The 22,746-nt window shown below is 39.2% G+C and overlaps 2 protein-coding genes across 6 annotated transcripts in view; one reads left to right on the top strand and one right to left on the bottom strand.

The window, feature by feature from the left end:
• The window catches only part of zbtb20 (zinc finger and BTB domain containing 20), a 40,003-nt gene extending 24,495 nt beyond the window's left edge, over nt 1–15,508 (top strand). For all 5 annotated transcript variants that reach the window (XM_034683430.1, XM_034683429.1, XM_034683428.1 and 2 more), the window contains 2 exons: nt 88–1,623; nt 3,326–15,508. In XM_034683430.1, coding sequence (XP_034539321.1) covers nt 108–1,623; nt 3,326–3,861 — 2,052 coding nt within the window. In that variant the 5' untranslated portion in view covers nt 88–107 and the 3' untranslated portion in view covers nt 3,862–15,508. The remainder of the gene's footprint in view (nt 1–87; nt 1,624–3,325) is intronic.
• A 3,684-nt stretch (nt 15,509–19,192) lies between these two features.
• LOC117812568 (ADP/ATP translocase 2) lies at nt 19,193–21,539 on the bottom strand. The gene is made up of 4 exons (XM_034683426.1): nt 21,327–21,539; nt 19,972–20,458; nt 19,747–19,887; nt 19,193–19,624 (listed from the first exon to the last, which is right to left on the bottom strand). The coding sequence occupies exons 1-4, from the start codon at nt 21,435–21,437 to the stop codon at nt 19,467–19,469; spliced, it is 897 nt and encodes a 298-aa protein (XP_034539317.1). The 5' UTR covers nt 21,438–21,539; the 3' UTR covers nt 19,193–19,466.
• Nucleotides 21,540–22,746: the final 1,207 nt, after the last annotated feature.

Below are 22,746 nucleotides of genomic sequence, written 5' to 3'. Positions count from 1 at the left end.
TCATTTCCTTTTTCATGGTGAGTTAGATCAAAATCAATGATGTGGTGATGGTGTGAGTTTTAAAGTCATGTTGCTTTCTGATTGCAGGTGACATCAGTTGCAAGGGGATGACCGAGCGCATTCATAACATCAATCTTCACAACTTCAGCAATTCTGTACTTGAGACCCTCAATGAGCAGCGCAACCGTGGGCACTTCTGTGACGTGACTGTTCGGATCCATGGAAGTATGCTGCGTGCTCACCGCTGCGTGCTGGCTGCTGGAAGCCCCTTCTTTCAGGACAAGCTGCTCTTGGGCTACAGCGACATTGAGATCCCTTCTGTGGTCTCGGTGCAATCCATCCAAAAGCTGATTGACTTTATGTACAGTGGGATCCTGCGGGTATCTCAGTCAGAGGCCCTGCAGATCCTCACTGCTGCCAGCATCCTACAGATTAAGACCGTCATTGATGAGTGCACCCGAATTGTGTCTCAGAATGTGGGCCTGGCTGGGCCGGGGGGGTTCCCTGTTATACCGGGAGACTCTGGACAGGACACACCCCGTGGCACACCCGAATCAGGCACCTCTGGGCCCAGCAGTGACGCAGAGTCAGGTTATATGCAAGCAACATCACAACAAAGCATGGATCGTGCATACACATCACTGTACTCCTACCCTGGCCTCTCGCTGCAGAATGGCACCCGTGAGCGCTCCCTGTACATTAACCCTCTAACGTCAAACTACGAGACCACCCTCGGCACTCAGAAGGACCAGCAATCTCAAGATCCACCCTGGATGAACCGCATCCAGGAGAGATCTCAGCAAGTCGACCGCTTCATCTCCACAGCAGAGTCCACTCACTGCCGCAAGCAGCCCCGACCGTCACGCATACAGACGGGAGGGATGCACATAAAGCAGGAGGCGGAAGACGAGTACAGCTGCTATGAAAATTTGGGGGACTGCCAAGAAGAGACCGACCATACAGAGGGTGTGGAGAGTGAGTCCAAGGTGGAAAGTTTTGACTCAGGGGTGAGCTCCTCCATCAGCACTGAGCCAGATGCTATGGAGCAGCAGCCGTACCTGATGGGCTATAGCAGAGAGGTAGGCGGGGACGGGCAGCATGGCGACGGAGGTGGCCTGGTGCATATAGAGGTCAACGACTCGTCTCCGGAGCAAGTGCAAGATGACGACGGGGACACATCCCACAGCACTAGTGACAGTAGCATGATGCAGCCCCTGCCAAACTCAGTCATGTCCCAGTCCCTGCCCAGTGCCCCGCACTACATGCGCCAGGCAGAATCACACACCAGCAACCTGAGGATGCCGCTCACCGTGACCAGCAACTCCCAAGTGATGGGCACCGCTGGAAGCCCCTTCCTGCCCACACTCTTTCCCACGCAGCCGGCTAGAGACAACAAGCCTTTCCTTTACCTTCCTGGCCAGCAGCAGCCCCAGTTTGTTGCAGTGCCGCCCCCAGCAATGCCATCATTCCCCAACCCTATGTCGGTACAGCAAGCGACAGCTCAGCAGCAACAGGCTGTTGGAGGGATCGGTCCGGGAGAGAAGAAGCCCTATGAATGCACTCTCTGCAGTAAAACCTTTACTGCTAAACAGAACTACGTCAAACACATGTTTGTCCATACTGGTAAGTCAAAGGGACTTATTTGTCTTAAAGATTTTTCTTATGTAAGCAAGCGTAACAGAGTGATTTTGTCACACATAGTTGGACTACAGAAGGTAGAGGCTGTACTTTGAGTTCCAGATATAAATCAGAACTAGTTTTAGTCAGGAGATAAGATGTTCTGCATAAAGGGTCTGATATGAGAAGATCACACATACACTTACGGGTATAATATAGTATACTAGCTGTATTATTATACCTGAAAAAGTTTTTATTTTATTTCTAAAATGGATTTCATTCTAATCAATAGCTCACACTTGAGTAATATATTCATCATTTGTATCCATGCACTGCTGTCTTCTTATAGCACAGACAGAATTATCGGTCACGAACTGCAGAAATGATAATCACAGAGAGAATTAGATACCACATAATTAGATAAAAATAAAAACTGCCTACTCATATAACCATTATTATTCATTACAAATCCATGGCTGCAAACACACCTGTGAAGTCTATCAAACCAAATTTCCTGTTAGTTCCACAACATTTTGAGGATGACAATCTTAAAAAGGGAAGTCAGTGAAACATTAGTCCCAAGGATGAGATCTAAGAAGATCATGGCAACAAATGATGGTACTCTGTGTTCACTCCTGTTAAATTGTGTCAATGCAGGATGAGAAAAACACAAAACAAGACTGTGTTTAAGCAGAATACATAAATAAATCACTGTCCCTATGAAATGATCTCACAGTTATTATATAAAGAATATTAACTGCTGTTTTAACTGTGAAAAAATACGGATACAATGAATATATCTTTACACCAGACGAGGATGAGAAATAAAGTCTCAAGTGAAAAAGAATTCCTTCCTCAAAATAGCAATACAATGAGCACATCAATACTATTTCATGCCACACATGTGCAGCAGAAGCGAAGTGTCACCGGCTGCAATCAAAAATCTGTCAGACATGAAAGAGTCACTGAACTACAAATATGACTGAAATATGTATGTGCCAGCTGAGCCCTGCTGATCTATAACTGGCCTTGAGCACTGACCTTTCTTTGGAGCAGGTCAAGCTAAATAAAAAAGAACAACAAAGTCAGAGTATAAACTGTTCGCTGAATTTAATCAAAGCAGGTAACACAGATTATTCACTCACTGCAGCAGAAAACAGAGCTTTGTACACCAGTATGATAGCGTTCTCTATGTGCTGTGTTGTCAGTGTCTTCTTCCCCTTAAGTTTGATGTGATTATCATAAATATTTTACATTTTACTGCCCATGATTTCAGCAGGAAGAGTTATTAAATTAGCTTATATCCAGAACTAAAAGAGAGCTGTTTAGATTATTTTATATGTGATCTTGTGGGTTTTTGCTTGTTTTGTCTCAGCTGACCTGTGTCATCACAGCAGTCTCAAGCATTCATTAAATATAAATTGTGTAGTTTTGTTACAACTTTGTAAGAATTGCATTAGAGCGGCAGTATAGCAGAACTCTCCTCACAAAGCTGTAGCATGTTGTAGCTTCTAGTGGAATGAACATCATCACAGAGTTAATACAGGCTTGAATAATTCTAGCCTGAGGTTTGTTCCTGTACTAGAAAAGTAACACTGCTGGCTTCAGGCGTCTAATGCTGCTGCACACATTTTTCTATATCTTGTAAACCTAATTCTTAAAATGTGTCTCTTCTTTTTTAATGCTTTTGTCTTGCATGAACATCCAGGTGAGAAGCCTCATCAGTGCAGCATCTGCTGGCGCTCATTCTCCCTGAAGGATTACTTAATCAAACACATGGTGACACACACAGGGGTGCGGGCCTACCAGTGCAGCATCTGCAACAAGCGCTTCACCCAGAAGAGCTCTCTTAATGTCCACATGCGGCTGCACCGTGGAGAGAAGTCCTATGAGTGCTACATCTGCAAGAAGAAGTTCTCACACAAGACCCTGCTGGAGCGCCATATGGCCCTGCACAGCACAGGCAGCGCCATCACAGGGCTGTCTGGGAGCGCCGTCACCCCAGGCCCCGTCTCCATTCCCATGCCGATGGCTGTCCCCGAGCCCGGAGCCGGAGTGGTGGCCCTCGCCATGCCGGTGAGCGGAGGTGCTGGAGTAGGGGCCGGGGTTGGAACGGGAGTGGGTGTAGCCGCAGAAGCGAGCTGCCAAGAAGGGACCACCTACGTGTGCTCCGTCTGCCCTGCCAAGTTCGACCAAAGGGAGCACTTCAATGACCACATGCGAATGCATGTCTCTGATGGATAAGTACTAATAGATAAACTTCTTTCAAAAAGAATGACAAATAAATGGCACTAGATTTTCCTTTTCTTGTTTTGAGGTATGAAGAGTAATGAGTATAGACACTGGCACATTAAGTTTCCCAAAAAAGATTTTTTTTCTGTTATCCTAAAAGAAAAAAAGATGGTGGCCTTAAGGCTTAGTAGTTTGATATTGATCTACTGGATGGATCCTAACTACAGGCCTCTAAATGTATGCTTTCCTAAAAATACTGATTTATGTGTTGAACACTACCGAAAGGCCTACGAAAGAAACACATACACACAAACACACCTTTAGTGTAGGTTTGTCTGAACGATTATACATGTGCATATATGTTGAGCATTTGTGTATTTGAATGTGTCCGTCTCATGTCCGTGTCCGTGTCCGTGTGTGTGCGAGTGTGTGTGTGCGTGTAGGTGTGCGTGTGCATGTGTGTGTGTGTGTGTGTGTGTGTGTATGTGTGTGTGTGTGTGTGTGTGTGTGTGTGTGTGTACTTTGCCATGAAAAAAATTAATCATGGCAGTTGTGAACCCATACTGACCAGTTTGGAAACTATAGATGTCCAAGCTTACTGTGGTATAATTTACAACAATAACAAAAAGTCATCTGGGGTCGGGCTACATGTTCCCTCTAAAAAAATACTGACGGTCACAAGATTGCCTTCTTCTGTAAAATAAAAAAGGAGAGTAGTTAATTTGATGGTGGGTTTTATTTATTCCTATGGTATTAAGGGATTATAATGCAGCTGTTGTCAAGGTACCAATCTCAATCATTTACCTGAAATGTGACTTCCTGTCAGTTGTGACAGAGACGGACATTTCTCATGTTTTGTAATTGCTCTCCATGCATTTTGATGCTTCAGTTTACTAAATTAGGGTGTGTTGATGAGACAGTATTTGAGCAAAAACATGTTTCTTTTTTTCTGAAGTTTGGAGTTTAACTCATTTGCATACACTGCCACTAATATTTTAAAAGACTGTTAAGGCTAGTAGACCTCTTCCATTTCAAAACATGAGAAAAAAAGAAAGATTCTTTTGCTGATGTTTTTGTTTTCTTTAAAAAAAAAAGCCTTTCACATTCTCACAGTTATGGCAGGCTGGCATATGCGACTAAACTCTCTCCTTCATTATTGCTGCTCTTCAACTTGCACCTGACTGTTATGGGATCCAGATTAAAAATAATAATTTGTCACTTCCAATATTGTTGTTATTGAGTAGCCTACACATGGTTTGACATCAAATTGATAATCAAATAATAATACCTAGTTGGGGGGGGGGGGGTTAAATCTGGAAGAGTGTTTAAGAGGGAGGGGTTTAATTTTAATCAAATTGACATTGGAATAGTTATCACACTCATCCTCGAGCCCCTGTATAACCCGTTCAGTAGTGTTGCACAGCTTTCTGAGCACTTGGGAGCTAACCGCATCACTCTTCATGTGTTTGCCCTCTCTAAAGGCTCAGATGGCCTGCAACGCTATGAAAGAAAAATTAGCTTCAAAGCAAAACCAGTAGCTCCATTGAAATCACACTGTTTCCTGATGTACCACACGTTCAGATGGACTTTCTACACGATAGTATACATTCCTGATTTTTCAAAAAAAAAAAAAACAACAACCCAGACACAGCATGTACAGAATAGATTTTGGAAGCTAGTGTGCGCAAGTTGTCATCCACACATCACATCACTTAAGACTTATTTCTGATATTTGAATTGTTTTGTAATTGCTTTCTACTCGAAATAGGACACACACACACAAACACACATGCAAATGCCTGCAACTGCAATCCTGAAGGGTTTGCTCATGTAAGTGAGCAAAAACTTTCGTAGTTGTATCATTAAAAGAATAACTGCATACAGCGGTCTTAAGAAGACCTGCTGTAGGTAAAAAAAAAAAAAAAGTGCTATTTTGCACATTTTCTTAAAATGCCTGTGCTTAATATTTAATCATTTTCCTTAAATGAACTTCTATGATTTTCTGTTATTCAATTTCAAAGGAAAAAAAAATACATTTTTTAAAATCTTGATAAGTGGACTGCATTATTTTCTTGCATATATGTTGCACTGCTTAAACCAATAAGTGCACTACTGTTAACAGAGATATAATAGTTTTAGAAAAGATTTTTTTTAAATCTAACATTTGGTTGTAGAGTTCACATGTAATAGAATAGCTTTGTTTCAATTTATTCATTAAGTAAATCAGCGGTTCTTGGCTTTTGTTATTGCTTGCAGTTACCTACAGTATATTCTCGTGCCGTGTTAATGCAAGCATTTATTTTTATTTAAAAATGTACCATTATGTGTGCTCATCTATGTTTTGAAACCTTTGAATTCATTCTTTTATGGAGTCAGCTCCCTATAAAAGTCATTTGATTGCATTTCTTTAGAAACAAACAAGAACATCCAAGCCAAACAACATTAACAGTGAAACAACAACAGTAATAAACACAGCTCCGTCAGGCGGAGGTTCTAATAATAACTATTACTATATGATTAATAATACATTTATAGTGTGTGTGTGTGTGTGTAACATAAATGATATGTGTGTCCTAGAACAACTTTGTGTGGGTTTTAAGGTGTGGGGAGGTGATGGAATGCAGCTTCTTTGATATCTGTGCATCAGTTGTACACAGTTGTGTCCCTTCCTTAGTGTTTGTGCGTCAGTGAGTGTTTGTGTGTTTGGTATATAGCCTAATCAAGCTGTTGATAAGTGGAATATCTGAACTGTAGGGCTTCCTTCGCAATATGCAACGCAGGTACTATGAGAAGCAGTTCTCCAAACCTTTTGGGCTAATAAGGCACCTGTGGCGTTTGTTCTGAGACTTGGCTCGAGCCACGGTTGACACTGTTGACTGCAGTGTACCAGTGTGAAGGAGTTATGTCCAGCATTTGGATGCTTCAATTTTTTTTCAACTGCTACTAAATTACAGATCCTTGTTGAGTTAGCTGAAGGGAAGGCTGTGCTTCAGTTTTCCCTGAGCTAAAAACATAGATATTGACCACACATGCGTAACAGCGTGAGGTTTGTCCGCAGTAAAAGTAGCACATTATTAAACATTTGATTGGGCCTGTGTCCTATGGTGTGCATATAAGCCTAAAGTGTATGGTTTCTGTTTGTAGCTGTTGTTGCCAGGATGGCAATATTGCTGCATGCTAGTGCTATATTTGTCTCTACACAGCACGTGGAGGGTAATCTTATGCCTTAACAGACAATGCACTAAATAGAATATGTAAGCAACTGCCGAGATCTCTTTTCCAACAGTACTGCCACACGTACGGCACACAGCTCATGGTGTTGGTGTTTGTTGTCTGTTCAGTACCGAGTTAAACACTGCCAATCTAACATCATCACTTCTTTGAAAGCAGAGGCAGACACGTTAATTGAATCGTTTCAGTGTAATGTTTGTATTCAGTGATCTAGCATTCCTTTATGGCACCTAAATTTTACATATTTTGTGTAAACACATATATCAAATGCACTATTGACTGTAGCTAGATGAGTACAACCAGCTTTGTGGTATCATTGGTCTAAATAGTAGGTTAAGTAGCTTGATGTTGGTTCATTGAAATATTTGATTTCAGAATTACACTATCAGTCGTTTCTTGATCTTTTTATTTTTATTTTGTTGGAATAACAAAAGTAGCCAATCTCAACGTTATCTGGATGAGGGCTAATAACTCGTCCCATTGTCAGTTGACTTCTTGTATCATAAGGTGTTTGATAGCAGACCAGGCTCAGAGAAGGAACGGAAACCTTCTCTCCAGTTTGTCATTTACGTGCTATAGCATACCCAGGCTTCTTCCTCCTGTTGCATTGGCATCACATGCTCTTCACTGTCCATAGTTATATATTCCTTATACTGCTTCAGCTAATCGTGGTGGTGCTTAATTCTCTTTTCTCTCTCAGTGTTGCAGAAAGTCGGTTTCAAACTTGTTGAAAAGTCGCAACATTATCCAGAAAATAAGTCCTTCTCTCAATCGTGCTTCTTCTAGTTGTTAGTTTAAGAGAATAAAAGTCTAGACTTTATGTTTGCAAAGTGTTTGCATATTTTCCAGAACAAAACATATTGAATCGTAGATAATAGCCTTGAGCCTGCAGCTGTTTGTGTTGTGTTTCAAATATATTACTGTTCATGTTTTGTTTATCTTAGCGTAGAGACACAGGGTCTACAGTACATTGTTGTCCTTCTTGCAGTATGTTTAATTCACCATTATACTTCTTTATTTCAGGCTTCCTCCTGCTTTTTGTTATGGTGATCATAGTGCTGTTGTTTATACATACATACATAGCTTCACGCAGCTGGATAAAGGATAGTCAGTTATTGAGTCATATTTCACATTGTACTATATATGCTTATATGCTTTGCATTGAGATGAAAACAAGGAAATGGTTTAAAAAAAAAAGTAATGGTGAGGGTCATGTTGAGTACGGAACAGGTTCATTTTATTCTGATAAGCATGCGTCTGTCTTCCTGTTTGTCTTTCAGTCTATCTCCACACATTCAAAGTCAGATTTTTTTATTTAAAGCTTGAAGAAAGTCACAAAGTTATGAGTAGAATACAGAAAACACCAGTCAGATAATACTTTACTGCATCTTTGGCCTTCTACAGTACACATAAGAGTGAAATATCTTACAAATAGACTATATATATTTAACTATCACCACCTCCACACAGATGAAGAATACATTCTCAAATAGTTTGATAATACAGAATTGCAGCTAGAGTATACAGAACCTTGTGGGATATAGGGAATATGCCTATCAAGTGCCTATCAGTACATACAGCAACTATACAGAATATTCATAGTTTTTCTCTCCTACATTGCACAGATACAGTATATACACAATGGTCTATAATAAATAAACTATTTATACTATTACTGCTAAGACCTGCCGGTTGTGAGTGCATCCTAGAGAACCCTTTAAAATACCTGAAATCGTCTATTCATATACAGTAAAAGCTACATCTGTGAGTTTTATTTTTTCATCTAACATCTATACAGCTCGGAGGATTCAAAGATATAAAATACAGTCACGTTTTACCGTCTAAATGAAATATACTAATAGATTTAGTCATTTCAGATTGTACTTAGAAAGAAATAAGACATTTAAAAATTGATGAAACCAATTCTTCTTTCTTTCAGGTTGCTCTCTTTCATGGCTTTTTGGCGGTCTTTACACATGCCATTTTTTTGCTATTTGCAAACGAGCCATATGCTGTACTGTACTGTATGTCTGCTGAGAACAAGGGCAGTGGCACTTTATTAACAGCAGAGGGAGCCACATTCAACCTGCCTCAATCATCGAATATTTGAAGTGTTCTTTATTCGTGCTGGTGAATAATATAATTTCTCTGGTGGCAATATTTACAACATAAAAAAAGAACTATAATAAAATCTATAATAAAGATGTCAGTGGTTTCCTCCACTGACCTGTGACGTAGGAGAAGAATATAATCCTTGCAGGCTGCAGGAACTGCCATCTGATTCAACGGGTCCTTACAAAGTACATAATGCTTACTTTGACCTTGATAGCAGACTCTGCCTGATATCCTCACAGCGATCATTAAAGCTTTATCTTATCTAGTCACCTTTATGCTTACATACAGTCTTAATTAGTAAAGGGAGAGCAACGAGCAACCTTTAAAAAAGAAACTGGTCATTGAATGTTCGACAGACAGTAGATTTTTTTAACTACCTGGAAGCTGATTGAGATTAAGAAATTAGAAGTTTGGCTACGAAGACAAGTGTTTAAGTGTTTGGTTTAACCACATGGAAATAAAAGTAGGTGATAATAGAGTAGAAATAAACAATAATCAAGTTTCAGGACGAGTGGCTGCGAGATAAAAGGTTTTGGGATGGCTGATTATTCGGTCCCCTGTGGACTAATTACCACAGTTTTCTCTCTAACCTTCCCCAGCCTAGTTACTGTGCCAAATTTGGGGGTAAAAAAAGACACTTTTTAAATTATACCCCTATTGTTAAATTTGATGTGAGAACAAGGAATAAAATGGAACAATAAAACCTTTAAAAGCTTCTGTAAAATCTATCATATAAACATAATATATTAAAACAAAACATATGTTATACCAAAAGCAAGTGGTTGCCTTTATTTTGAATCTTTAAATCCTCCATAAAACATAGTTTCAATAAATAGGAGAAAACAGCTATGATTACAAAACCACATTTTGAAGGCTTAGTTTCATATACATTTAAAGATCAAATGAAGCATTAATATTATAGGCAATGCGATATAGCTAGTCCCTGTCATCCAACTATCACACACAAACAGCATCTGTTCAGATCGTACAGTCAAACTTGCAGACTCTGTTTTCATTTTGAGCTCTACACACACAGAGAAGCAGCTGTTCAGATTTTAAAGCACGACACAGCTAAGCTAAGCTAAAACCACATCTAGAATTTATTACTACTTTCTCCGATCATGCAGTTCTTTCACTTCCCTGATATGGTTCTAGTTAAGTGTCATTATCAGGAATCCATCAGTCCACATGAAGCATGCAGTCTCATCTACACAGCCTCCTCCTGCAGAGTTGTGGGGGGAGGCTTTGTTTTTGATGGAGCACAAACTATGTTTTGAGTGTCCCCTGATAACAGTCTTTCTGTATCATTTTTTTTATCTCAGTTGTTAAGAGACTGAGGCTCTAAAGACTAAACATTGAGCCCCTTTGTGTTCTGTAGTCTCTTTTTCAGCGTGGTCCTACTCAATGAGACGATTAGTTAAAAAGTGTGCAGCAGTGTAACTAAAAAAAATCATTCCTGTTTAAGTCCAGAGCATTCCAACTCCTAATCTGGCACTCGTTTTCCACCTTTTACTAACCTATCATGAAGTAGGACTTCCAGCGCCTCGTCCTTTTACAAATCTGTTGGATATTTGTTATGTCGTAGCAAACAATTCCCATCACATCAAAGTTTATTCAGAAGTTACATTTCCCTCATGTAGATGTGTTTCCTGTCAATTTAGATTTGATCTTTATTTAAATTTCACCACAAGATAACAGGCTTCATAAGCTTTAATTGCAGCTTATGCATGTGTGGCCTGGTTCTATAGACAACACGCTCTATGCTAACCCTGTAGGTCTCTTTTTTTATAGTGCAGAGATGTCAAATTGAAAATAAAGAAGTCAACGCTCTTCTTCTTCTTCTTCTTCTTCTTCTTCTTCTTCTTCTTCTTCTTCTTCTTCTTCTTCTTCTTCTTCTTCTTCTTCTTCTTCTTCTTCTTCTTCTTCTTCTTCTTCTTCTTCTCCTTCTCCTTCTTCTTCTTCACCAGGATGTTAGTCACTGTCTCAGCCAGCATGTTTCTGCCATAACTGACATGCAGACTTAGACTGAAAATCACTGTAATGTTCCTTTTGGAGCTGCTGGTGGCGGTAAATTTGTAACATGGGGGCCATGCTAATCAGTAGAGGTCAAATACAAAAAAAAACAGACAAAAAAAACTTTAATAGACAATGTTTGTGTTCACAAACCAAAGAAGGGTTAAGATAATTTAAGTTTTCTAAGTGTGTGGGGTTCCTGCTCTGGGGCTAGATTGCTACAGTTTTCTTTTGTTTTTGAGGTTTTCTTAGTTTTTCTTCTCATTGCAGGGTGCTTGTGAAAACGCATCAGTGTGTTTGTCACGTGATCAGTTGTTCATAGTTTTGTGCTTGTGTTAATTTGCCTAATGTAGACCAAAATAGACCTTTTTTTATAAGAAATGCAACAAAATATAAAAATGAAATTGGACACCGTAGCTGTGATGTAAACTCCGGCATGTTGAAACATGTACACGATTGTAAATGTTGCATCGTTTCTCTCTCATAAAAAATCATACTCAGTAATCATCAGTTATGTCTTCAGTACACACATTTAGTAAATCAGTGTAAACCTGTTCACCTTCACACATCACATCTGGATAGTTTTGTTCCTGCAGTTTTCTTCAATACTGGCACCATGTGACATTTTAAGGCTGTCCCTGACATACTAATCTGACATTGTGACCTAGAGTACACTTAGCCATTTATACTTGAGATGGACCAAGATGTTAAGTTTGCACATATTTGTAGGTTGTTTTTGAAGCCAAAAAAGAGGGAAGAGAATAATGATACTTTCAGCAGTTTCAGTCAGGACTTGCTGAGGTTCTCAAAAGTCTTTCAACGTTCACTGAAAACACAAAGCATCAGAGCCAGCCATCACAGCAAGATGAAAATCAATCCAAACCAAACTGTAACATGGATTTCAATATCACCTATGAACAGTGATAACAAGATGATATATTTTTATAATAACAACACATCATCTGTAAGCAGAATGTAAACCATTTGGCAAAATTTGACAATATTTTATTACTGTAAGCTCTAATTCCAGGCAAATCTGCTGTATTTGTATTCATCCTTTGTGTTCAAAATAGGAAATTGAATTACTGTAATTCGGGCGATGTTTTGTACCTGAAGTGAAACCACAATTTTCTCAAACATTGACAGAACAAATCAGACATTATTTGTGTCCTAATCAAAGCAGCTTAGGTTTTATTTTTCATCTGGCGTTGGGGCTTTTTGCTGCCATATCTTGTATGTAGATGCTTTTGTACACATGCACTTGAGTTGAACTATGAGATGTGCTTATAAATATGTGTATATTTTGTTAGGCTTTTATTTTTGTTGGCCTACGTTAGCTTGATATTTTATTAGTTCCCTTAAAAAAAAAAAAGACTTCTATATAGTTCTGAACTTGGCAGAAGTGGAGCTGTTGTAGTAAAGGTAGTTAACATCACAACTAAGCAAACCCTGAAATATATGCTGCAGTAATGTGTTTTCAGTTTGTTTTTGATAATTTATGCTCCAAGTTGGTTTGTATTTTATTATTATTATTATTATTATTATTATTATTATTACTATTATTATTATTATTATTGTTATGAAACAAGCTTGTTTGAAATGTATTGACTGCTGTTTTGAAATAGGGGATAAAGTTTTTTTCTTTCTTTTTTAAAAATGTATGTGCAAGGACGTTTTTATAATATGATTTGTCAAACACTGGACTGGAGTGAGTTTTTCAACATTTCCAAGTTGAGAGATGTATTTGACAGACATAACTGCACAGACGACACCAGTTAGCACAGATATGAGCTTACACACAGAAAGCACATCCTCCCAGCTGTACAGGGGCGGATGACTAAAAAATGGCCGCCATCCTCCCGCTTAAAAATAGCAGTCGTTTAGATGTAAGGAGTTCAAACATTTCCTTTGTGCTGGGTTATTGTATTAATTGGGTGGTGGGTTTTATATTATAGGAAATATTTATTGAGGATTCCTTCTAAATAGTCGCATCAGATGGTGACAGATTTTATTTTTCTGTTCTGATTAAATTAGCCAGAAAAGTCGTAAAGGGATACCACTTGACAGCTATCCAGTTCTAAAAATCAGCTGGTGTGTTCTTGCTATGGTCGAGCAGATATTGACAGTCGAGTCTCATTACACCAAACACCACTTCTCAAACCAGAAAAGAGATTTGCACTAGACTTATTTTGGTCGTCTCCTATCAAAAAGCAATATAATTCACTCAACACATTTTTATACCATAGTATGTGATCGTAGTCTCGCACCGTTGTAATGCTGAGTAACTGGTATATTTGACTCTTCTTGATTTGTTGTTTTGTATTAAAGGTACAGAATCAGTCACCTTTTTAAATGCACATGACATCCACACCTTGTTATTATTGTTGTTGTTTTTTGTTTTTTTTTACCCAGCACTACCCCGAGTATTAGTGTCCAGATTTGAGGGGCATTAAAACTGTTGTTTCCTCCTGTGATTGTTTTGGACAAATCAAGCAGCTCTTGCAGATCTGAAAATTGAGAGACGGGATGTATGAGGGAAGGAATTCATTTTTCCCACCAGTCAAATTGTCTTCATCATGAAGTATTCAAAGATAATACACAAATACCAAAAGATGCACCCAGCAGTCACACCTTTCCCCTTAATAACACTCGTCTTCTCTGCATTTGGTCACTTTTTTTCAATGGGAGTGTTACATTTAAAAAAAAAAATGCTTTAAAGTAAAATGAAAAAAAAAAATCCAAATGCACCTTTTGTGGTTTCAACACAGCGTCATTGGCCACATACATTAAGAATCCACCAAAATGTACCATACTTCATCCTTTTCAACAAGGTCATTCACAGCAGCAGTAATTGTCAACCTTTAAAGTCGTTATTTTGTTCAGTGGATACGTGTTAAAATTTCTCCAATAATTCACAAACAGCAAAACTTCACCATTTTATCTGGATGTAGTAGCTTTTCCTGTTTTTCACCGCTTTGTGGTGTTGTTGAAAGATGTTGCGGTTTGTCTAAATATGTTGCGTGTTAGAGGAAGCATAAGTATGTGCCTTCTTGTAATCTCCTTGGTGAGCTTGTTATTATTGAGAAGCTGAAGCCAGCCAATTGTGTTTGCACTAAAACCAAATTGCTTTTGTGATGTAGACTATTTAAGCAAGCTTGTTGCGTCACTTTAACCGTACAGTATGCATGAGGGTGAAATTGGTAAGTCTAGGGCTAGAGCTCTCATCTGTTGACCTGTAAACCAGTGCAGCTTAGAGGATCTTGTGAATATATCTTGGCTTAGTTTCGCATTCAGTTTTTCAATTCCATCTCCTTATACATCAAGTTTGTCACAGTTTCAACAGTTAAAAATACAGTAAAGTAAAAAAAAAAAAAAAAAAAAAAGGCAAATAACACATACCAGGAATACAATACAGCTTTTACTTTCACATGCCACAGTTTTAGAGAGTTACACATCTGCAGTAGAGATATTCATGTCTCTGAATCCATGGGAACGCATGAGTATATGAGGTCGCCTCAAGACTATTGGTCAAATTAATTTAGGTTGTTTTTTGCAAACCTGTATTTATTACATATTTTGTTGACATCTGAGAAAGGCCTACATGCTTTGAGTCTTACAAATGCACCTTATTCATGTCAGTCCATGTGGGGGAAAAGAAAAAAAAAGAGGCTGGCAATGTAATATCTCTGATTTAGCACCTTACTACACAGCATGTTTTCACTTTATGCCAGTTTAGCTATTCTTCCATATGTATGATTTCAAAATTACAATCTCATATTTTGTGAAATTGTTTCATGGGATGTGCCAAAGTTTGGAGGCGATCTCACACGTGTTTATGCTTATCATTTTCTTTTCCTCCTCCTTCAGTTATAGCAATGGTATGTCAAAACTTTCCTATAACAGTGTGTGGAATCAATTTATCTCAGCAAACAGTATCATTACTTGCCATTTTACAATAAGCCCTGTATTTCACATATATTTACCAGTGATGTGTATTTGTTATTATAAAGAAAATAGCCGTAAAAGCTTCATTATGTTACATAATATTGTGACTTTTTTCGAAAAACTGTGAAGACTTATCTTGCATATACTTTATACAGAAGTATTAAGCCTTAATACAAAAGACTAAAAAAAGTGTGGAAGAATAAACTGATTGTTGCTAAGTAAGGATGATTTTTGTAAATGTTACCAGCACTTTTTTTGTAATTTTCACTCTCTGAGGTATTGTACAAGTTCAAGCTGTTTGTGAAGTTTGATTATGAAGGAATAAAAACTAGTACTTTCCTGTACTTCACAGAAAGTCTTGTTGCTGTTTTATTTTTCTGCTCTCTGCTCTGGGTTTTTCTCAGGGATATACTGCCCAGAAATATATAGAGAAAGCAACTTCTTGACTCTTAAAGGGTAAAGTTGGTGCAGTAAAGCTTTCACACACATGACCTTTCACATGACTGCACTGCCAAAACACACAAAAGGACATCCAATGAATGCATAAAAACACACTCTAACATAGACAGATATTCTTGGAGTGAGTACAATCAAACAAATGAGCTGTATAAGCTAAAATTAAGCCCATAAATAATATTAGACTGCTCGTGTGTTGATTCCAAATACAGTTGGATGTCATCCTGCAGATCCTGAACAACGGGCTGGATTGTATCCCAGAATGCATTGGGCAGAAGGCAGGAAACACCCTGGACAAGCTGCCGGTCCATTACAAATCTAACAAGGATTAATAAACAATCACAGTCATACTTCACTTCACACCTACTGTACAGGCAAATCAAGAGTGAAAACCTCTTCACTCACTGGAGGGTTTGGACCGTGGGAGGACGCAGCAAACATGTAAACTCTGCACTTAAATCAGTTTCTATGAGCTTGAGCCTGTGTTGGTCCTGCTGTACAGAAACACACGCAGCTGTGTACTGCAGGCCATAAATGATTATCAGACTGATTTACAAACTGCATGTACAGACTGTCACATCAGCTAGAATCAGTATGAGCTTTGATCCAGATACAACTGTATGCAGCAAGATTAAGCAATAAGACCGCATACAAAAAAATACTGAACACTGGATCACCTCAGTTAAATTCCAGCTAATCTGAAACAACTGTACATGTAGAGATCAAGTCTGATTAACCTTCCTGCTATGTTGCGGGTCAAATTGACCCTTTTTAAAGTCTATTTTAGGCAATATATGCCTTCCAAACCAGCTAAATGCAGCATAAAAATCTGGGCAGCATGTGACAGAAGTGGAGTCGTGTTAATTTATCAACATCACTTCATAAAAATAAAAAAGAATAGAAATTTAAAATAAAATAAACAAAAATCTATGTCATGTTAAATGATTGTATTTATATTTAGGGCTTTCAAAATACATTAAAAAAAGTTTTAACATGAATTTTAATTAAAAAAACCTAGTGAGTTATCCTCATTGAACCATGATCTGTGAGAATTTAAGAACACCAATGGACTAAATCTTGATTTAAATGGTTAGTAATGGAGTTAAAAATGACATCGTATATATTGGGATTTTTTAGGGTTCTGAAGCTTTTGGAAAATTGAATATGCCCCGGGTCAAATTGACCCAGGAACATTATTGCTGTTTCAGAGAAATGAACATTACAGGAGGGTTAAAATCAAATAAAAACAGCTTCAGTACTGACATACGTTCCCTTGTGTGAGAACTTGTGTTAGTTTCTAATTTGATTTTTGATGTCAGATTTTTAAAAAGTCTGTGTTGATGTTAGAACTCTTCATAATTAAAAATATGAATACACCACAGACGAGAGGCACAAAATCCAGATATAAAAATCTCTATATTGTCTTCAGGATTCAGGTTGAATTAGACAATGGGTTTCTGAGGTTTATCTAGTTGAATAAATTATAAGTGTTTATAAATTCAGAAAGAGCTTGTCTGCGGAAAAAGATGATATTTTGAAAGTTGCCCGATTTATTTTATTCCGGACTATTTCATTTTTCTTTGCCTTCAAGTTTAAAAATTGGGGCCAAAACCACACTGTTGACGTTAATGAAAAATACACTGGCAGCCTAATTAACAAAATGATTTGTTTTCATATACCACATATTTTTCATTAAGTTCAAGTTAATCTTGGTCTTTGTACCTGATCATATATTCAGGCCACACTGGCGAATGTCTGTGTCTCACAAATCAGCAAAGTTTGAGGTCAATTAATTTGAGACAGTTGACAAAATTATTTAAATTACTCATTAATAACGACGATGTGTTTGCTTATTAATTCATCCACATGATGAGTAATCTGTTTTATTTTGTTACAGTGACATATTGTGTTGTATTTTGTGTTTTTGTACAAGGGTATGAGGCACAAAAAGCTTTAGATGCAAACAAACTTTAACAATAAAGCGCATTAATGTGAACTTTGAATCACCAATTAGAAAAGCAGCAGTTCTCCCATTATGTTACATTACTGTACAGTCATACTGCGTGGTTACACCTGGAATAGTGATACCTGAGATTACACCTGGAATAGTGTTACCTGAGATTACACCTGGACTAGTGTAACCTGACAGATTCAGCTTCAGTCACTCTTCATTGAGGGGCCTCTAGCACGCGCAAAGCAAGCATGTGGGAGTTTTACAATAGTTTGCCACTAGCTCCCCCTGCTGTCGTTCTAAAGTGTTTCAGTCGAGTGGAAAACATTAACCTCAGAAGTGTCTTCTAACTTATTTGAGGGTCACCTCCCTCTAAGTTTAGCTGTCAAACTTTTGTCCTTGAGTAAAACGCCTGTTAAAGCTGCTGTTTGTAGGAATGGTGTAAAAAACTACTTTTTTTTCTGCTGGGTTTGAAGAAAATGTCATAATGCCCATCAGAACTCATCAGTAAGTGAAGTAATTTGAGATTATCTTAACATCTCTGTTTTCAAATGCATTTGTATCAAGCAATGTTATAATACCCTCGTTCCCGTCATCACAGACCAATCAGAGCTACTCCCTGACCCTCTGTCGCCCTGATTGGCTGGGAAGTCACTTCTTCCTCATAGAACACACACAACGAACTTTTGTGAGCAGGGTTACGGAAGCAGAGGTGAGTGAGAGAAAATCTGTGAAAGGGGTACTGTCGACATTTAAACTGAGGTTTATATCAAGACTACCAACAGCAGCTTTAATATAAACGTTCATGGAGTCTGCCTGGAAGTGACGACACTATTACTCGACAGAAAGTGGAAGTTGCTTTGCAAGGGTGTCTGATTATTGATTGAGAATGTAAAATCACTTCCCCTAGATAAGACTCTGAAAGGAAGTATTTATCTAGCCTGAGCCAACCATTCACTGCTATCTACGACAGCTTGTAATCTTTCTGGTTCAAACATGTTGAGGTCAGCCCGGTACACACTTCAGTTCATTCACTGTGGTGGAAAACCATTCAGCATGCACCACCAAACACTGACTGTTTTATATATAGTTACTTCCAAAAATGCTTCAGTCTAAGAGCTCATTTTTTTTAATTACTGAAGTGTTTCTGCATTGTTGCATCTGGTAAATAATGGGGTTGCAAATCGCACTATGGCCCATAAGACGTAAACATTTAAGGACAACATACATTCACATTTGTCTGGGCAACATGGTGCACATTTTCAATGTAAGGTTTGTAGAAAAGAAACATTTTAGGTCTTTTTGAGTTATTCTTCTCTGCTGCTTTTTCCAGGAGTTACTGAATGTTTACTCAATAGTTTATACCTGCATCACAGCAACACCAAATCTTAAACAGGGTTGTTACATAAAACTAAAGCATAAATTTCACTGTCTGCAATCAGCAGCAGTCTGTAAAGCCTTCTTTCAAGGGGTGAACACTGAAGTGTTCTACTCTACAATCCCAGTAGTGAGCGTGGTCAAACAGGAAGGCTAAGAAGAGATAATCGTGAGTAAATATAGCAGGAGTAATCCACTATCCAGTGAGTGCTAATGTCATGCTGTGACAGTGGAGGAGACAGTGGACATCAATGGTTTAGTTTGTTCCCCAGAATAGATTTATTCAAGTTGGGACCATACAAACCTAGTGAATAACAGGAGGAGGTATCAGATTTCTTTAACAGGAATGACATTGGTAAAGAGGGTGTGGAACGTTTAAAATCATAAAGATGCACAACGTACAGCCTTTGCCCACAGCTAGTGGCGACACTATAGTTTGTTCCCATAAATAAGGCAGAATGCAGAGTCCATAGAAATGGAAAGTTATTACATTTAGCCAAATTGGACAGTGATGTGACAAAATGACAATTTAGATGACTTTCTTCAGCTCATCGTACAACACCAGCACGAAGGCGCCGCCCATGCCTCTGAGCACGTTGGACCAGGCTCCCTTGAAGAAAGCCTTGCCACCCTCATCGCGTGCAATCTTACGCCAGCAGTCGATGGTCCCGGTGTACATGATGTCAGCTGAGGAAGGAAGGAACAACGCAGAATTTAGATTGTGTTTCTAGGTAGCGTTTACTTCTATTAAGCGCATTAAAGTAACAGTGAAGACACCTTTAAGGCTTCCATCAACACAAAAGACTTACCTCCTTTGCGTCCGGACTGCATCATCATACGTCTACGGACCGTGTCGAAGGGGTATGAGGTCAGACCAGCAACAGCTGTCACAGACTGTGCAATCATCCAGCTCACCAGAATGCTGCTTTTCTTGGAGTCTGGAAGCATACCTGTTAAACAAAAAGAGAATTTAGAAAACACATCTTGAAGATCATTGCAGTGGTTCCAGTGTGCAAGTGTAAAAATCAACTTACCTTTAGCTGTGTCATACATGCCAAAGTAAGCAGCCCTGTAGATGATGATGCCCTGGACAGACACATTGAAGCCCTGGTACAAGCCCTTGAGACCATCAGACCTGAAAATTTTCACCAGGCAGTCTCCCAGACCGTTGAACTCTCTTCCGGCTCCAGCTTTTCCCACATCAGCGGCCAAACGGGTACGGGCGAAATCAAGGGGGTACACGAAACAGAGGGAGGTTGCTCCGGCGGCGCCACCAGAGGCCAAGTTACCAGCGAAGTACCTCCAGAACTGGGTGCGCTTGTCAACGCCATCAAGGAAGATCTTCTTGTATTTGTCCTTGAAGGCGAAGTTGAGGGCCTGGGTTGGGAAATATCTGATGACATTGGCCAGGTTACCTCTCCAGAAGGAGAGGAATCCCTGCTCCTTGGGGATACGGACAACACAGTCCATGATACCCTTGTACTGCATATCTGCGGTGATCTGCTTGCTGGCATGCTGGACCTGGAGTTCAGAGAAAGGCAGAAGCAAAGAAACAGTTTGGTTAAAACAGGGAAGCCAATTAAGTGTTCAGCATGAGTCAATCACAAGGTCTCCTTGTTGTGACCTTGGTGACTGTTTAACCTGTTAAAGTTGCTGCAAAAGCTATGTAGGGGAGCATTTTTATTGACCCATCAATGATTACAAGCAATCAAATGATAACAGCTCCTATGTTGGATTGATTTACAGATCATTTATGAATGACCAAATTAGCTAGCTTAACCTGAAAAATACACAAATGCAGTAAAAAGAGGCACAGGTCATCGTGGTGATGTTCAAACACAATGCTGTGATACAGGTTTAACAGAAAAGGGTGTAAAACTTGTTGACCCGGCTATGAGTGACTGTCACTGGGCCTCGGTGCAGCCCTCCATCAGGAGGAAGCTAACATCTCTGAGAACATTAGCCACACCAGGAAATCATTCTCGGTAATAACGTGGATGTGTTGGAAATGCTTCTCTTGTTTTCACAGTTGTTAAATAAAATAACTGCGAATTAATTCTAAAGGTGTTGAGGTAATTTGTACACAATGTTCCAATGTCACTGCAAACGTTTGTCCTTTGTTAGCTCCGCTAGCTAAGGTTAACGTGCGTAGCTAGTGATAGCATGTAAGCTAGTGTAGGTCATTTCTCATCCCATGATGACCTTACATCTTTTAAGTGATTCCCGTGAAAACTCTTATTGACTTTGTATGAACCAATGCTACTAAGCTTTGTAAGTCATTGTAACTGCGGCTGCGTGATAGCAACCGGCTCAGATATGCGCAAAAAACTTTAATCAATGGCAGCTAGCTAAGATGACACAAACTAGCGAACCTTCCGGGAGATGTTACCTGAAGGAGAAGCTTCACTCTCTCGATGGGGGCGACGGCTGTTTTGGAGATAGCAGCAGAGATGCCACCGGCCAAGAAATCCTTGGCGAAGGAGATAGCTGTGTCACTCATGGTTGCAGTTGTTCTTGATGTGCCTTTACAGATAAACCAGTACTTGATAAACCCCGCTGCCCTCTACAGCTGATGGCCTGCACCGACGAAATGGCCGATTGCGAAGCCGCGTTACTGATTTATATAACACACTGGATCGCGAGAAAAAACGTGAACTGCGCGGTGACGACATTGGCCAATCCCTCCACGTCACGTGGTGTTTCACCAATCAAAACCTGTGCTAACGGGGAACAACGTCACGCTGCGTACTTTTCTATACTGTGGGCGAGTGATTCCTTATATTACAAAATACACGTGCACAAACTAAAATTAGATAGAAAATCAGGTAGTGCGTGGACATGCTCTTATTTGGCCTCGTGCCTAAAGTAACACCCGACGGACCAATGAACGCTGCGGCCTTGTAGTGACACATATGTGCTCCATGCAGGCTCCAAGTCACTCTTAAGGAAAGTCAAAGGGTCGCCCTGACCACAGCCTGTCAAGGACTTCAGAGACAGAATGAACTTAATAACAGGGAACATACACGGGTACATTCGACGGATCTCAGCCAATGTAACTGGCTTTAATTAAAGTAAAATATAAATCTTGTATATTGCTTCAAAGACAGACATTCTGCTGAATTACAACATGCTTTACCACTTGATTTCCGGTGCAATACCTCAACCATGTGCAATATTGTACTTTATTCCATAATACATTTTATTATTACTACATATGCACTCTGGCTTAGGCTAATTTAACTTATTTCATGTCTTAAAAAGTACTTCTATACCTTTCTCTGTACAGATAGCATTTTTATTTTTATTTAGAATATTTTGATTTGTGTTTAGGTTTATGTATTTATGTATTTATTACTGTCTTGTTGTGTCCTCACTCTCTCGTTAAGTATCAGTGTTCCATTCACCACGTCAAATTCCTTGTGTGTGCGAGCTCACTTGGCAATAAAGCTTTCTTGAATCTTGAATCTTGAATCTTTTACTTTTACCCCTGTGAGATGTTGTAGACAGCTTAAAAGTGATGCACAAGCCCCACATGTGTCACTACGCTTCCCTGAAAGCCTGGATGTTTCTGAATATCTAGTCTGTGAATAAATCTTGAGAAATGTTCTGGAGCAGCTTAGGTCACGTGTCTACACCTGCTCTGCAGGCACCTGCAGCAATGCTACAGCCAGGATTCTATTACAGGAGCTAATCCATCCATCGTCCATCTTGGATGATGACAAAACAAGTGCTGCATGTGTGACGAGATTATAAAATAAAACTTTCATTCATTGAGGTTATCAATGATGTGAATGTCCCACTAGAGGGCG

This window comes from Notolabrus celidotus, chromosome 5 (assembly GCF_009762535.1).
Source record: "Notolabrus celidotus isolate fNotCel1 chromosome 5, fNotCel1.pri, whole genome shotgun sequence".
NCBI lineage: Eukaryota > Metazoa > Chordata > Actinopteri > Labriformes > Labridae > Notolabrus > Notolabrus celidotus.
The sequence above is the reverse complement of the archived record's forward strand: the minus strand, read 5'-3'. Positions and strand labels throughout refer to the sequence as shown.